Source organism: Sparus aurata, chromosome 1 (genome assembly GCF_900880675.1).
Source record: "Sparus aurata chromosome 1, fSpaAur1.1, whole genome shotgun sequence".
Lineage (NCBI taxonomy): Eukaryota > Metazoa > Chordata > Actinopteri > Spariformes > Sparidae > Sparus > Sparus aurata.
This window is the reverse complement of record NC_044187.1, coordinates 28,429,369-28,445,839: the sequence shown is the minus strand read 5'-3', so window position 1 is coordinate 28,445,839 and position 16,471 is coordinate 28,429,369. Positions and strand designations below refer to the sequence as shown.

The window sequence follows — 16,471 nt, the reverse complement described above, 5'->3', positions numbered from 1 at the left end:
TTGTTGTTTAAACACAGGGTCAAGGAAGTACTACCCATGATTAGAGAGGGTGAGATGCAATCGGTATAGCTCCTTTGACAGATGTATTTAAAGATGGGCCCAATTTAGAAAAAATGTGTCGAAGGCATGACTTTCTCCTGAAATCAATTTAACTTACACACCTAAATTCACCTGAGATAATGCTTTTAGCATATTTCCTCTCAAACCCTGCTAAAACAATCAGGAATAGTCCACAATATTACACACTAAAAACACTGGGTTCGTTTTAAAGTAGACAACCACAAAACAGAAGAGTTGTTTTGACCTAGTAACTCAACAGTGATATAAAACTGAAACCAAAACTCTCCGTTCGTCCCTGGTCCCTCTTTCCCCAGTATTGCGTCAGCGCTATATTGGCCCACACTGTGTACATTTTTAACCCAGTGGTTTTGACTGTGTATATGATTTTTTTTCTCTCTATACTGCCAATGTAAACTGAAAATCTATGAATAAAATGTAGAAGTGGGCGAATTAGAGATTGAGTCTTGTCCGTCTGTGAAGCCTCATGACAGCGCGAAGTCGAGACTGCTCCCTGCAAATAGACTGCAAAAAGCACATCACTACGCCTGCAGTCTGTGTGTGTGTGTGTGTGTGTGTGTGTGTGCGTCTTGCTGCCATGGTAACACCACAAAATTCTCCTGAGCAGGGCCGATAGGACCGCGGTGTGTGTGAGGCCACGACTGTGTTTACACTTCATATAAAGGGGGCACTGCTGATGACAGCTGTCAACAGCTGAGGACAATTCATTTGGAAAACTAAATAAATACTTTGCCATTTGCCCTACATACAGTATTATAAGTTGTATTTACTAGGTACAGATAGTCACTCCTTTCACCTTTTTCAAACAAAACTAAATTGAAAAAATCTGACATTCATCTCAAAGCACAGCCGAGCCGAGCCGAGCAGGTGAACCTCAGGCAACTACAGCGAAGACTGATGAAGACTGACTCAAGTCTGACAGCACACAGCTCAGCCTGACAAATGCCGCACACCTCTTGGTGGCCATTTTTCTTTACTAAAAAACATGTTTGTTTTCAGGCACCTGCAAAGCACCTTGTGGGGGTCTCCTGGCCTTTATGAAAAGCCCTCTGAACCGGCTCTGTAATGTAAAACGTGAACTCCCCTACTATGCGTTGGATGGAATTCAACTCTGACATGGACTCTGGCTTCTTTTCTAGCTGAGCCGAGACTTCAGCTTGAGCGGTTCTGTATATGAAGGGTCAACTCCCTCAGCAGAAGAACTAGATTTTATCAGTTTGTGAGAAAATGTGTTTTTATAACCTACTGACCTGGGTGACAGATCTTTAAAAGGAAAATAACAGCAATTATACAGGGATCTGAAATACCAAGCGATTACATTAATTGTAGACGTTCAACAACCCCTCGCCTTCCACTGAGGATGGATTAGCTGTAACAGACTATTTACTCTCAAGACACATATTGACTGATTTTTTCATTTACCTTCTGTCTGCTATCCCAGGACAGAGACAGTATAGAGGTGATTTGTGCAACAGCAATCAGCTCACTAAACAAAGGCTACAGAGCCTTTAGAATGTAAAGCGATCACTCCACAAGCATTTCCCAGAAGTGACTTCAGAGTTACATAAACTGTCTGCATGAAGTGCGAAAAGATTTTTATTATGTGTGCGGGTTGGAACAAATGGACTGGTGTGTAAGGGGAATGCTTTTCTCCAGCTGCACTCCGCGGCGTGTTAAAATACTTCATTACCACTGGATGATTTTGTTTACCAGTGGCTTGTCTAAAACTTTTTTCATTTGGGGCCAGGTAGGGGCACAGAGGAGAGGAGGGGGTGCAGCATCGCTTCCAATTTTCAATCTTTTCTCGTGGGATTTAATTACTGTCTCACCTTTCAATTCATCGGATGAAAATCTGTTTCTACAACTGTAACTGCAAGTAAAAGCTGTCACTGGCTGTCACAAAACACTACTGTTTTGTTGTTGCCAACACAATTTAACATTAAGCTGAAATGTTACCAAATTAAGAGCGGCCCCATTTCAAAACTTTTAGGCCTTGGTGAAACAGCCAATCAGAAATCAGAATTTGTTCTTACGAGTTCAATAATCTGGACCCTAATAAATGCCAGATGATTACACAGAAGGACCACAGCGGAGTAAATGAGGGTCTCTTTACACAATAATGAAGTGCATGAAAAAAAGAAAAAAATGACTTCACTCATCACTCATGCCTTCTCTTCTCTCTCACTCCGTACCTCTCTCTCACATATTCATAACCAACAGTGATTCACAGAAGCACATGAAGGTCACATTGTGTTGATGTATTTGTTGGAAAAAAAATAACATCAAAATTTAGCCTTCACCACTTTGCCACAGAAGAAAGGTCTTCTAATGAAAGGTAATAGTCATCATCCGCCCGTGTCTGCACTGTTGAGTGGTGATATCTGCCTAATGACAACCTTACTTTAATTAAGTGTAGCGGTGATGCCCCACACTGCACCAGCTTCTTACCACAATAACGCACACACACAGCCAGGTGCAAACCACAATAAGTTTCAATACAATTTGATTTCAACACCACACTACTGTCTTTCTGTATTCTATCTATTGACATAAGATTTATCTGCAGCTAACTTTAATCAATTTATCGATTAAAGCTACAATACAAAATAACAGCCTCAAAATCTCTTGTTTCTGCACTATGTAACTTCAGTGAGAGGGTTGGATCGCAGCCTTACATACATGTTTACTTCAACACATAACACTGGTATGACATCAGGAGTTTTGTTTGTAGTTAGCTCTGACACATCTCACACATTGCTACAGATCTGGGATTTGTATTTACGACAGTGGAGTTGCACTCCGAAACTGTGGGGTTCGGCAAATCACGCAAAATTACGATTTCTAAATAATGTTGCTTGAAGTCATTTTTCCAGCAAAAATTCTTAATGTTTTTTTAATCCAGCTGTAAATTTAATTTGTAAACAGCATATATGAGAAAATAATCAACAGCTTGATTTATAATAAAAAATAATCATTAGTTGTGGCCTTGATCTGCAACAACACTATGAAGAATCTACAGTTTACCTTAGAGATACTGATACTGCAAACAAACGACAGCAATCTCATACACATAATCTACCTGAGTGTGTTCCACACAGACACCTATCTGGCCATGGTGTGCAGACACCTAAGGTAACATGACATTTGTCCATAGACAGACACCACCAGCACAGCTGCAGGCCTATTATTGTTTAACAGCTTCTCTTGATGTTTAAAGGACAGTTTTGTTCAGATCCACTCTTTGTTTTCTCCTCAACAGTCACAAATCCAAACACAACAGTGTCAATAATACACTGGAATGAATTAGGGCTGGAAAAATATATCAGCATTACATTGTTATAAGTGATAAGAGAGCATATCTAGTCTAAGATTTCTGATATTGTTATAAGCCTTGTCTTTTTTGTTCTAATACCTGCCTTTACCCACTTAGTCATTATATCCACATTACTGATGATTATTTTGTCAAAATCTCTCGAAAAGTGTATTTATGTATGAAGTGAAAAGTGTATTTATGTATGAAGCGCCTCATTTTAACAGCCTATTCTCAAACCTAAAACATCTGTTTGACTGTAATTACTGCAAGAAATGATGGTAAAAATAATAAGATCCATACTAGCCACTGGGAAAGCTTTACTCTACCATAAGACACTGATAATGATGACTTTAGATAGTAGTACTATCTTATTATATATATATATATATATACACACACACATTTCTCACCTCTCTGCCCTCAGACAGTCTTGCCATTAAGTCCCAGCAAGTATGACCTTTTGAAAAATTCTTCAAATAATGAGTGAATAGGTAATACAGGCCGAGCAGTGCCTGCAGCGTTATAAAAATGAACATTGTTAAGTTCTCCGCTGGGTCTCGGCTGGATGTCTCTTCCTGCCACGGTCGGCCATGAAATCAGAGATAATTAAAGGTAAAATATCTGATTTAAATTCCCTGCTCCTGTCTATAAGGTGGCAGTCGCAGACAAGAGGACAAATTAGTGAGGACAGTAACGGTTCACAGCCTGTTACCTCCACCTATGGCTTCTGCTGGTACATAGGACCAAGGTGGTTTATCTAGACTGATGCAATTAGCACAAGAGTCTGACGTGATTAGCGACACATCCTGCCGCAGGGCCCGTCTGTGATTAACATGGCACCCAACAGAACACTCTTCCTTTCTTGTGCAGATAGTCGCACTAAACAGCAAGTGATATTAAGAAGCCCTGCTGAGATGAGAAGGAAATGTTTGTATACTTTTTAAAACAATAACAAATATTACCAATACGCCCGCTGGCTTTTATTTTCAAGAATTCCAGCTGAAACACAGTTTTCTAAAAAATTATTTAAATGATATTCCCGTGCCCGATTAGCCAGGACTCTGAATTAAAGAAGTTCCAAAACAATGTACGCGCACGTCGAGCCTGGTGCACGAGATAAGGTTAAATAAAAGAAGGTAGTGTAAGGGGAAATAAATAATTGATAACATATGTCTTCCATCGGCACAGAACAGAATGTTCTCGCTGCAGCAGCACCAGAGGTTGAAGACTGATCTGCACCACAAACACCACGTTAAGCGTCTCTGCTGACCGACTTTAAACTAGCAAACTGAGACACACATACACGCACACAAACTGAGACACACACTCAAACACAGACACATGCACACACGCAGTGTCACAGAAGCCTGCGCCACACAAAAGAGGTCACCTCGTAAAGAAAAGTCCTGCAGTACTGCTTTTTTTTAAAGCATCGAAGTTTGCATCGTTTCCTTGAAATACCTCTGCACATTCTTCTGTCCTTTGTTTTTAAAAAGCGTAAAGTGATGCACAATGATGACTTGGTGCAAGAGTTTTCACTCCCACAATACTCCGCTCGCCACATCTGTCAGAGTGCCTTGACATGACTGCAACCGGCTCATGATTTAGTCATTACTGGCTGAGCTGCACATTATTTTCTTGCTTCATACATTAATCATTCATATCATCATAAACATTTCTGTCAAAAAGAGGCCTTTCCCAGTTTCCTAGAGCCAAAGGTCAACATATTCAAGTGGCTGCGTTCGTTCAACTAACAGAAGTAAAAATAATAATAATAATAATAATAATACTAATAATAATAATAATAATACAAAACAGATATAGGTGACCAATTACCAACGATACAACATGTAGTAAAAGTAGTACCTAAATGTACATGAAAAAAAGCTGGATCCACCATAATGTTTGGCCTTGATGCCTCCTTAGTGACGCCAATGATCATAATCAATAACCAAAACGGATTTGTTTTCAACCAGTCGCTTGAACAATCTTTCTTTCAACTCAACAACAACAACAACAACAACAACAACAACAACAACAAAGCAGAGAAAAAATTAAATTCTCTCAAGTTTCCTGATGAATGATGCGGTGTCAATAACAACATTGTTGTACCCTCTATAGTCACACTATGGCAGACAAACACCAACATGAGCAAACATCTATTAAAAACTTTCTTTTCTGGCAAGAAACCTCCTCCACCCACTAAACCCTGCATGTGATTGTGGATGTATCCTCCACTGTACATCCCTGCTCTGGTTACTCACAGCACGCTGGTGGCCGGCGGGATGTCGGCCGCAGCTGGGGCCCTCTCCAGCCCGATGTTGGAGCAGTTGACGACGCAGGACGGCTGGAGCACGGCCGGCGCGCAGCTGCAGTTAACGGGACACGGGCTGCAAGTCCTGCCGCCGTCCCCCTGCGGCCCGGAGCCCCACGCCTCCAGGCAGCAGAGCGCCACGAGCAGACTGGAAAAGAAGCTAAACCTCGGGACGCAGACGCCATGTTTTCGCTTGGATAAAGTCTGTCCATTTCCACAAGGCATAGCTCACTCACATCTCATCGCCTCTGATGGTGTAAGTCCTCTCAGTGTGGGAAGAAGGAACTGGATACACGGGACAAAAGGCGAACACACGCGTCCCGCTCCCCCTCTCATGTGAGGAAACACAAACAGAAGGTGGGATGTCAATATTTGTCACCGTTTTTCTCCTCTTACGTCTTCTTTAATCTTCTGGTCGGATCCCCTTCCACTGAAAATCTAACGGGGCAGCTCCACAATCCTTTCAAGGAAAAAAAGTTTTGGAGAACTTCCTCTCTCCTCCTCCTCCTCCTTCTCCTCCTCCCACTGGGTGCAGTTCCTCGATCCGCCGCTGGGAGCAGGCACACAGCTGCGTGGTCGCTCATTCCCACTCCAATTATTAAAGGTGCGCTGTGTAGTTCTGAGAAAAAAAAACTGTTTAATAAGCAGATAAAGATCTTCATTGAATGTTTTTTTTTAATGCCTAAACAAACTGAATGAACAACTCTTTGTTTTTTATGATGGAATAATCTGAATAAACAAACTGACCTTAAAGGACAACACAGTTTCATACTGTTGTACTTTTATATGTATCTGTTTATATGTGGCGGACCCTGCCACCTTTCTAGCTTCAAACAGTGTTATCGGACCTTAATTTCCTTTGAGAACAGCTTGTTTATTCATTTGTATCCCAAACAGATATGCAGTCTATTATGAGTAAATGAAGATAGTGGAAACCAACTGACATCCAATTAATATGAGGCTTTGAGGGACCCTGAGGGTGTGGAGCTCATTGCACATTAGGACTGTTTTGTAGCGTGCCACATTATGACTGCCTTAATAAAGGCATTCCAGACCGCAGACACACTTTTGTATGTACACTAGTTGGTTTGTGATCTGCTAAAATACACAAAGACGAAGAAGGGCCACTCTTGCATCATCAACACATAGCATAGCAGCCATAGCAGTGCACTTCCAGGTTTGAGCACAGTTGCTTTTCACACCTGTTCACACTTATTAAACAAACTGGACTTTGGGATCAGGTGTAGTCGGGAAGCCTCTCTACTTTGGGCTTCAACTCCTGTTTCTGCCCTCTTGATTTGTTTTCCAACCAGATACTATGGCTGACATGACTCGCTGCTCAGTCAACATTAACACTTTGTGTTATACATTTGAAACTTTCTCCTTTTTTCCCTCCACGCTGTCCTCACAAGTGCTTCGGAGAGGTGATGGAGGTTTCTCAGCTGGCAGGTCTCTTTTGAAGTTTTATCAGAACGTCTCTGGGCATAAAAAACTCCATATGAGGTTAAGCCAAGTGAGCATCCTTCCAGCTTCAGCACAAGCCAAATCAATTCAGCTGCACATGCATTTATACAGTAGATGCTTTATTGGCAGAATAACCAACGTACAATTTTGCCAAAGCAGCATCATTATGTGCATGTGTATATGTGTGTGTGTGTGACAGTCTCTCTGCCTGAGACGAGCTACGTGCAGGTTGAAGAGTGCTGTACCTCGGAAGCAAAACCTCGACCCTGCATGGATGTACTCTGAAATTACTTAGAGGATAAAACATCAAAGTAACGAAAACATATAAAATTTTCAGGTGAAAAGTAGGAAATCCCTGTGAAGCAGACACTTTGGCATCTTGAGGCAGTGATATAACTAAAACATGGCCTTCATCACCCGTAGAGATGTGACATTTTCCATCTCACTGAAGTGCAGAAATGACACCGCTCTGCTGTGATTTGATGGTGAATTGACAGTCGTAAAACTTCATGTTTTTTACATTTTAAAAAACAAGCCCTCCCGTCTCCTCTCTGCAGTATTCTCCTGAGGCCGTGCAGGGCACGTTTTAGAGGTGATTCCTGGGTATTTGACTTGGCCGGAGCCCACCCACACTCCCTGCAGGCATCTGGTGCTCTGCACAAAGAAAAGACGAGACCCACAATAACTCTTGCGCTCTCTTATCCTCGTTGGCAGCTTTTCATCGCTGAGTTCATATCTGAGAAGCAAAACGTGTGTGAGTGGAAGAGCGGATGTACCAAATGTTCTCAGCCAAGTAACTTTCAAAAAGTATAATCCAATGGAAGACCAGATTTTCGTTTTGTTAGAAATAACCCCTGTTTCTGACTTGTATTCCGTATAAGTTCCAACTCTTTATTGAGGCTGAATGATGTTAAGAGTGTTTTTATGGCTGCACCTTTCAAACAAGTGGAAAAATTCCAGACGTTTCCCCCAAATACAAGCTGATACTAACTGATATCATTTGAAACTTTCCAGCTTCAGTGAACTAAAATTAGTTCTGTAGGTTGGGCTGTGTAACGGCTTGTTAATTATATGTAGAAACGTAATGGAGTAATGAGTGAAAGTATTATTGATAAAGTAGAATCATTTTGACAAGAAATGACCTGAAATTGTGAAATAAATTGAAAGAGAAAACCAGAAAAAGATAAAAGGGAGACGTGTCAGAACATGTATGTCCCCTATCAGATAAAGACATCATTAGACATGACATCCTGAAATATTTCTTCTTTTAAAAAAAAAGACTGAGTTTTACTTTGAAGCCAGTCTTGTCCGACGTGTTCCGGACTGGCAGGATTTCCCTTCGAGATGACACTCGTCCCTTCATTTGGTGACAGGTGTTTAACGATGAACCCTTCAGATGTTTCCTCACCAGGGTGTCTTCATACGCATCAACCACGGCCGTGAGCTCCTGAATCCCAGGCGTTGGAGTTGAGGGTGGAGTGCAGCCTCTCTGGAAGACACAGAGCCGGTATATGAGTGGAGCTGTTCAGGGGCAAGGAGAAAGGGAAAGGACACAATTCATGTCAAGTTTAATTGCATGACCTATAATTAGATTGAGAGCCTCAACACGCTTCAAAACCCAGATTATACAAGACACAAAAGGATCTGTTAACACAGTCAGGCAAATCTGAGCACTAGAGCGCTCCCTGAAGAGGAAACAATGAACATTTCTTATAATATAATATCTTTTAGCTAACATTTCTTGGTACATGCTGTTTTTTTTTACATTTATTTTTGACTAATTATGCTTTTAAAAAGTGACTGGGACAAAATTGCTCACCTCACAAACGGTGGGGACATGTTCCCCCCATCCCCACTGTAAATGCAGCCTATGACTGCAAGCCTCACCATTCACCGGTATTATTACTACTAAAATATTCATGTGTCATTCATTTACGATTAGAAACTTAATTCCTCATGTTTGTTGAATTGTGTTCCTGCCTGTAGACAAACCCTTGACAAACATTTTTGAATGTTCAACTTGCCTGCTGTGCACTGAGAAAAAAAGACCATAAACTGGCAATGTATTAATTGATAAATTAATTGAGAATGTAACAATTGAAAACTATCCAAATATTTGCGATATATAGTGGCAAACTTTGTGATCTATTCCAGACATTCTCTATAAATTACACAAATGTCAACCTGCTGGTGCTTCCAGGATCACCAAAGTCACAGGATTGCTGCCGGTGACCATAAATCCTTCAAGTAATAACTGAATGTTTTCTCATGTTGCAACTTTATGTTTGTTTGGGTTGAATTTTCGATTTCTCTCTTGTCACAACGCAGGGATGGGGACGGACCTACTTCCTGTGAAAACTACAAAATAACTGGAAATATCACGTTGTTAGCTTGAGGTAACACCCACCACCGTCACCTCCATGTCATGTGAAAGGTGGCCAATAGAGGTATAATGTGAATGTGATATGCCAAGTTTGTACAAATGTCAACCTTAGATCTAAATGTGCTTTGAAGAAGTGTTAACTTCTAGCGCTTGGCGACTGGGCTGTTATCCTTTCATGCCGATGCATCCAGTGGTTTCCGCCTGGACCAAAGTGCTGGACATCCCTATAGAGCTAAAACAGCACTATAAATTGGTGTTGTTTTAATTTTACATGTGCCAGGAGTTTCATCTGCAGGACACTGGAACACAGTTCACTACATTAAGCACCAGCTGAAAAGCTTGAGTCTTTTATGTCCTATATATTGTCAGTTTCTACTAAAACATGAAGATGTACTTAGTTATATTTGGATTTTAGCCTCCCAGTCTGTCCTAGTCCATCCCTATTTAACCACATATATCTAAAAATTTGAGTACTATAGATATTGAGTGGATCACCTCTTGGTTGATCATAACACTAAATGCATGAAACGTAGTATTCTGTATTTGTCTGGCCTGGACTGGTCCAGTCTGGGCCAGGGTGAAGGTAAAATGAGCATGGCTCCTGTTTGGATATGGGGAGGGTCCTCCAGTCCGGCCAGGAAAACAACACTTACTGAGGCCTCTGTCTGTGTTATTGTAGGGCTACAGGAAGAGAGGGGGAGAGGAGGGGAGCAGGGAGGACGACGGATGAGGAGAGAATGCAGAAGGAGAGAGCGAGGAGGGTCTGGGGAGGGAGACGGAGATGCATGTTAGATGGGATCTGGGAAAAAAGATGATACGGTCATAGAAAGCCAGAGAGAGTTAGGAGAAGAAGACGCCTCACATAAAGAAGGAGGTGGAGATGAAGAAAGTGAAAATCTTTCATTTCTCTCGAGTCAGTGGTTCCCATCTTGGGGACAGGGGTCCCTACATGAGGTCATTATATGAATCTAGAGCAGCAGTGGAGAGTAACTGAAGACATCTGAGGTAATGTTTTCACACAACTTCACTCTATTTCAGGGGGAAATATTGTACTTTTTACTCCCCTACATGTATCTAACAGCTATAGTTAGTGGTGACTTTGAGCACTAGTGAACATTTTGAATTGGAGAAATTAGGAATAAGGACGGAAAATTGTTTCAGGAAACATCGGTGGCTGAGGTGGGTGTCTTTTAGTGTCCTTATTCTCTGCAGACATCTCACCTCACCGCTGTCACTGATGCTCTGTAGATGGGTACCTACGATGTTCTGGGAAGTTTTTAATCACCAGCTGTAGAGCCTTCCTGTCCTTAGCCGTACACAAACCATGCCAGTTAATGATGTTTGCAGTTCAGGAAGCTTTTCATTGCTTTCACCTGTCTGCTACACAACAGTGAACACACTGTACGAGAAAGACCAGAATGCAGCTCCACTCTGTCAGCCTCACAAACACTTGAATGTATTAATATCTAGCTGAGACAGAGATCTAACAACAGACAGTATTGTTATTGAATTGATGATTACATACTGTATGTTACACCACCACGTTTATGTAAGTGCTTAAAATGAGCTCGACCTCCACCACCATTACATTTACGTTTTGAGGCATTTAGCAGACTTACAGTACTTCATACTTACACTGATGTGTGACTCCCATGCAAGGGGCCGACCAGCACATCAGGAGCAGTTTGGGGTTCAGTATCTTGCCCAAGGACACTTCCACATGCAGACCAGGGGAATCGAACCAGCGGCCTTCTGATTACGAGACGCTGGCTCTACCCCTGAGTCACAGCCACCATTAAAACACTGCTTTTATGGTCATGCATCAGTAACAATATTTCAATAGTATGATATATACTTTATTATAAAAAACTCTCCTTGTGTTTTTAGATTAATTTGGGATTTTTTGCCTTCCAGAGACTTTGATAACACCAGAGAAGCTGTATGGATCCATTTAATGTTTTTTTTTTTTTGGTCCTCATCTACTTCAGTTGCTTACAAGAATGTTGCAACGCTGTTTTGCTGTGAAGCTCCAGAAATGTTTTGTGGATTACAAAACTTCGCCTGACTTTCCACCAGCATCAGACTGAGCAGGGTAGATAATGACGGAATTTGCATTTTGCTTTTCTGCTCCCCCCAGCGCCTGCTTTCTACCCTGATGATATGAGCTAGACGTCAGTGTGTGCAGTGTGAGCAGCCTCAGTGTGGTGCAGAAATGGACAACACAAGACAAAGTGAAAGGGTAGAGCTGAACGTGAATACATTAAGAGGAGAAAAGCGCAGAGGAGATAAGATAAGTGCTGTTAGATTACAGATATTTTCATGAGCAGGCGACATGATTGGTGTTTAGAAGAGGAAAAAACAGCCATAACCTTCCAGTGGGGCTGCCCTCAGCATATAAAAATCACATCATAACACAGCCTGTCTTTCCTGAGTTGTTTCCTGAGTAACGACCCGTATACTTCTGCTACTAGTCCAGTCAGACCTCTGAGGAAGCACCATGCTGTAGAACAATCACCTCAAAAGTCCACAAAAATGGTAAAGATCAATAATTATTCCATCATTTATAGATGTGATATGACTCTTCAAAAGGAAGACACTTCGCTGCATTTCTCTATTCGTTACTGGCATAAACAGTAAACATAAAGTATAGTTCAACAAAAGGCTTACAGTGCGTGGTCTGGTTTGAATAGAGGGATTGTTGAGTTTGGCCTGGACTGATGTTATTATTCCAGTCCATCCCTGAGGACAATATGAGTACTTCTTCCACAAAAAAAGTAGGTTATAAATCATTGCCTGGGTAAAAAATAAAATGCAATACATTTTGATCGTATGTACCGTCATTGGATTTTCTGCAACAGTTTACAAATATATATATATTACAAAATACTGTAGTTGCACCTGGCCAGGCCTCTAAGAAGGATTCAGATGAAGTGATTGTTTGATCCAACTGCTGGTGTGTAATGTTTTCTCCTCTGTGGTTATCTATTAATAGCCACAAATGGAAGAAGAGAAGTAAAGAGTGCGAACCCTAACCCATTTCTGCAATTGCTCCCATTGTGTTTAACTAGCCCACCTCCACTTCAACATCCACCTGTAAGATCTAATTCTAGTTTGTCCTTGGGTGGGAAAATGGTCTTCATTACCCGACCTCCATCTATGCTGAGCTCATCGGATGCTGGCATGTAAGGTGTGTGTTCAGGACTTTCTTTCTGTTCTGCTTACACTGTCGCTGCCGTGGGCGTATAAATCCCTTTGAGACATGAGACACTGGGCGACCACGCATTGAAAAATCCATATGATATACAGAGCGGTACAAAAGCCACTGCTATTACTGAAGGATTTTGTGGTGGTGTTGTGTTGTGTTTAAATGTGTGTCTGTTTTTCCTTCTTGGCATAAATGGAGGAACAAAAACGATTAGAAATACAGTAAATATCAGGAAAAAAAATCAGGACTGTGAGTGTGGGAATGAGAAAACGCGGCTGGAAGGTGACAGGAAAGAGGTGGAGCCGCAGAGGAGTGACAGAAAGAAGGGCATCGGCAGGAAAAAAATGCCAAATAAGGAATGTGGAGCTGGAAGATTTCCACATCTTACGCAGTAAATTAATGGTGGTGATTGTAGAAAGACACACCAAGACTGTTTTTGTGAACATTGTGTGAGTTTATGTGGTGTACTTATTAGACTCAGTAGATTTTTTCATCTCACAGTTTAAACTACAGGGGCGATCAGACTATTATCACTCGCGGTACGAGGTGGCATTAGGAGACATGACAGTCTGGGACTGGCTAGCATGATTCTGAATGGTTTAAACCATAATTCTGGCATAATTTACAAATGACCCCTTTTATTAATGCGTTGGCAAAAACTGCTTTCTCTTTATTCATTCTGCTTACAATCATATAGTCAACCAAATGTGATCTTTCCGGATGATAACAGATCTTCTGACAGCCATTTGATAGCTTTTTTCAAGATATTTGCAACTTAAAATCTAAAATGTTAGATCATTCTCTTGCCTTAATTACGACATGTGTCAATAATAAACTCAGTTGCAACGCACATAAAAGTATGTGAGAGCTCTGCAGAACAATGCCGCCATTTAAATCTAAGCAATGCTCAGAAATCACTTTTGTGTAATGGACCCATGCTAACCTTCAAGCTTCAAATAGCCTGTTATTTATGTGATGCAAGGCTAAAGACATAAAAACTTTTTTTCTTTATTTATATTGTACTAACGGTCTGCATAAGTCAGAGAAACTACACTTCTCATACAGTAAAGTACAGGGATACAAAGGGATACAAACGTTGAAATGATGATGACAATAAAGATTTGCAGCACCTTTTAATCCCAACATTGTCTGCTACACAATCGTAAGCTTGCATAAAAGAAGAGAAAGCATTTTTTCATTGAGCTTCTCTAAGACGCAGCAGTAGCCTGCGAATGCACCAAGGCCACAGGTAAGTGGTTTAAACTCGATATTAGACTTACATGCCTGCATTGGACTTAAGAAAGGTGAGCATGAACCTGCTGCGGGAGAAATGTAGACAAAAAAATAAATAGACTCGGCCAGAGAGCACTCACAGAGTGCATACCGTCACCAAGGCTGTGCATTTATCAGAAGGTGGATCCAAAATATGCATCAGAATACACAAAGTGAAGGTGATGGCCAATGTTAAACACAAATTATACAATGGAAAAGTCTTTTTAACTGAATCAAGGGTGGGTTTGAAGGAGATCAATTAAAACACCATCTTAGTTTTGTCTTTAAAAACAAAAACTTGCTGCATCAGCCTAATCTTGATTTTATTTACATCTGCTTCCCCATAGACCATATTCACATAGTGGCCACTTTCATTCGACATCAAGCTCAGGGTGGAACCCTCAAATGTGGTGCGGCTGTGTTCCAGGTTGCAAGTCATATAAAAGTAGGGAACCTGAGAAATCGTTATAATTTAACTCCTTCCTGATTGATCAGCAACTGAAAAGACAATTGATAGTGACAATCTGGAGGGACATTTAACCATTTCCTAGCTAACGTAACTGTTTAATATTGTTACATTATATGATAGGAATGGCTTGAATTAATGAAGTATAAATGTACATCTTCGACACATTTATTATGGTAATGTTAACAAGGAAGTGGTTGAGAGCTAAGGTTAGTAAATGGGTAATATAAGTTGTTTCATCCTGAAATATGTCCCAACTCCCTACATTTCTCTACATTTTTTAATGACTCGCAGCCTGGAACACAGCAGTATAACATTACCCTGGCTTTTGAGCTTCCCACTCTGTGTGTGAAGTCAGAGGAAAATGGCAGTTGTGTGAATATGGTCTGTGCGATCATGATAGAGGGATCACATGTGAGCCCAGCTGTGAAGCCATGCAATTGGCGCTGCTCAGATCAATGTTCGCTGTTTATTGTTTATTAAATTTAGTATTGTGTATTTTGTCGAAATTGCACATTTTAACACTGCTAATCCTTTGATCCTCAGCAACAAACCTGTCAAGTGTGAAGTAGATGGGATCGATGGTTCTTGAGATATCAGAGACACATACAGACAAACAGAAATCCCCTGTGTTACAATAAGATATATTTGTATATGCATAATATTATTACTTTATAATGCGGGCAGGAGACTATTAAGATGCTTTCCGTTTGTGCTAGGACAATATGCTCATTCTTCTTTCTTTTTCTAGGCCGCCATGTTTTCCTGTTTTTTCTTTTTTTTTTCTTTTCTCTCATACACACTGCACAAAAGACAATAATGCCCTTTGACAGGCTGGTAAGGTCAACCCTCGGGCTGTGTGATAGCTTCACTCCAGGGGATTGTTGTGGAGATGGGCACATAATTTCCACCTTTTACCCACCTGACACTCAGATACTAACTAAGGACTCCGCGTGTGTATATTTAAGTGTGTTTGTGTCAGTGTGTGTGGTGGAGCAGGGTTACATAGTGGGGGGAAGGGTCCTCCTCTTCCTGTGACCATGTTCCCGCCACAGAAGGAGGAAATACAACATCGGAGGACACAGACCAGTGAAAGACAAGGATAGTTGTAGTGTGTGTGTGCTCATGTGTATATATATGTGTGTGTGTGTGTGTGTGTGTGTGTGTGTGTGTAAGGTGAGAGAGAGTTACAGGTAGACTACTAGTAACACATGACATTTAGAGATAATAAGAAATGCAGCTTTCCTGAAAGCATAAAGCAAAGCAGAATACCATGTGCTGCCCTTTCTGTGATGTAACATGAAAACTGAACATATTACATTTCATCACCTTGTATTGATAAACTCAGTTCTTAAAGGAGACTCCAGCAGTTCAAGACATAAAAATGACAGGTCTTGGAGAATACAGCTGCATATGCTAAAAAAAAAGTTATGAAGCCTTTTGTGGCTCCAGAGGAAGCTGCAGGTAATCCTTATAATTGCCTCAGGTGATGTCACTCAGTGCATTGTGGGTAATGTAGTAAGCAGGTTTTGAAAAGCAGTGCACTGGGCTAACATTGCTCTCCTGCAACACTGTTGGACTCCTTATGGGCAGTTTAAAAACAAATGATCAAATTCAATACAGCAGAACCAGAGATCTTTTTTATTCCACACATTTTTCTTCCTTTTCAAAACCTGCTGACTACATTACCCACAGTGCAACTTATCCACTGAGTGACATCACAGAGGGATTTATCAGAATAATGCTTCCCAAGACCTGTAAACACCCTCTAATTTGTAAAATTGGCAGCGTTACCCTTTAATGATTGACAGTCATTTGCATAAACATGACTGAGCAATACTTTAATACATTGGTAATAACTATTATTCAATGATCTATTACTTAAAGCATTTTGCATATTTTATGAGATGATGTATACACATAATCAAAATGACAATAATTGGTGTCAATATATATCAAGAACATATCATTTTACA

At 40.8% G+C, this 16,471-nt stretch overlaps 1 protein-coding gene across 1 annotated transcript in view; it reads right to left on the bottom strand.

The window, feature by feature from the left end:
* Positions 1 to 6,208, bottom strand: part of pkd1a (polycystic kidney disease 1a) — a 76,577-nt gene extending 70,369 nt beyond the window's left edge. Inside the window, exon 1 of the mRNA XM_030423466.1 lies at positions 5,656 to 6,208. Coding sequence (XP_030279326.1) covers positions 5,656 to 5,930 — 275 coding nt within the window. The 5' untranslated portion in view covers positions 5,931 to 6,208. The remainder of the gene's footprint in view (positions 1 to 5,655) is intronic.
* Positions 6,209 to 16,471: the final 10,263 nt, after the last annotated feature.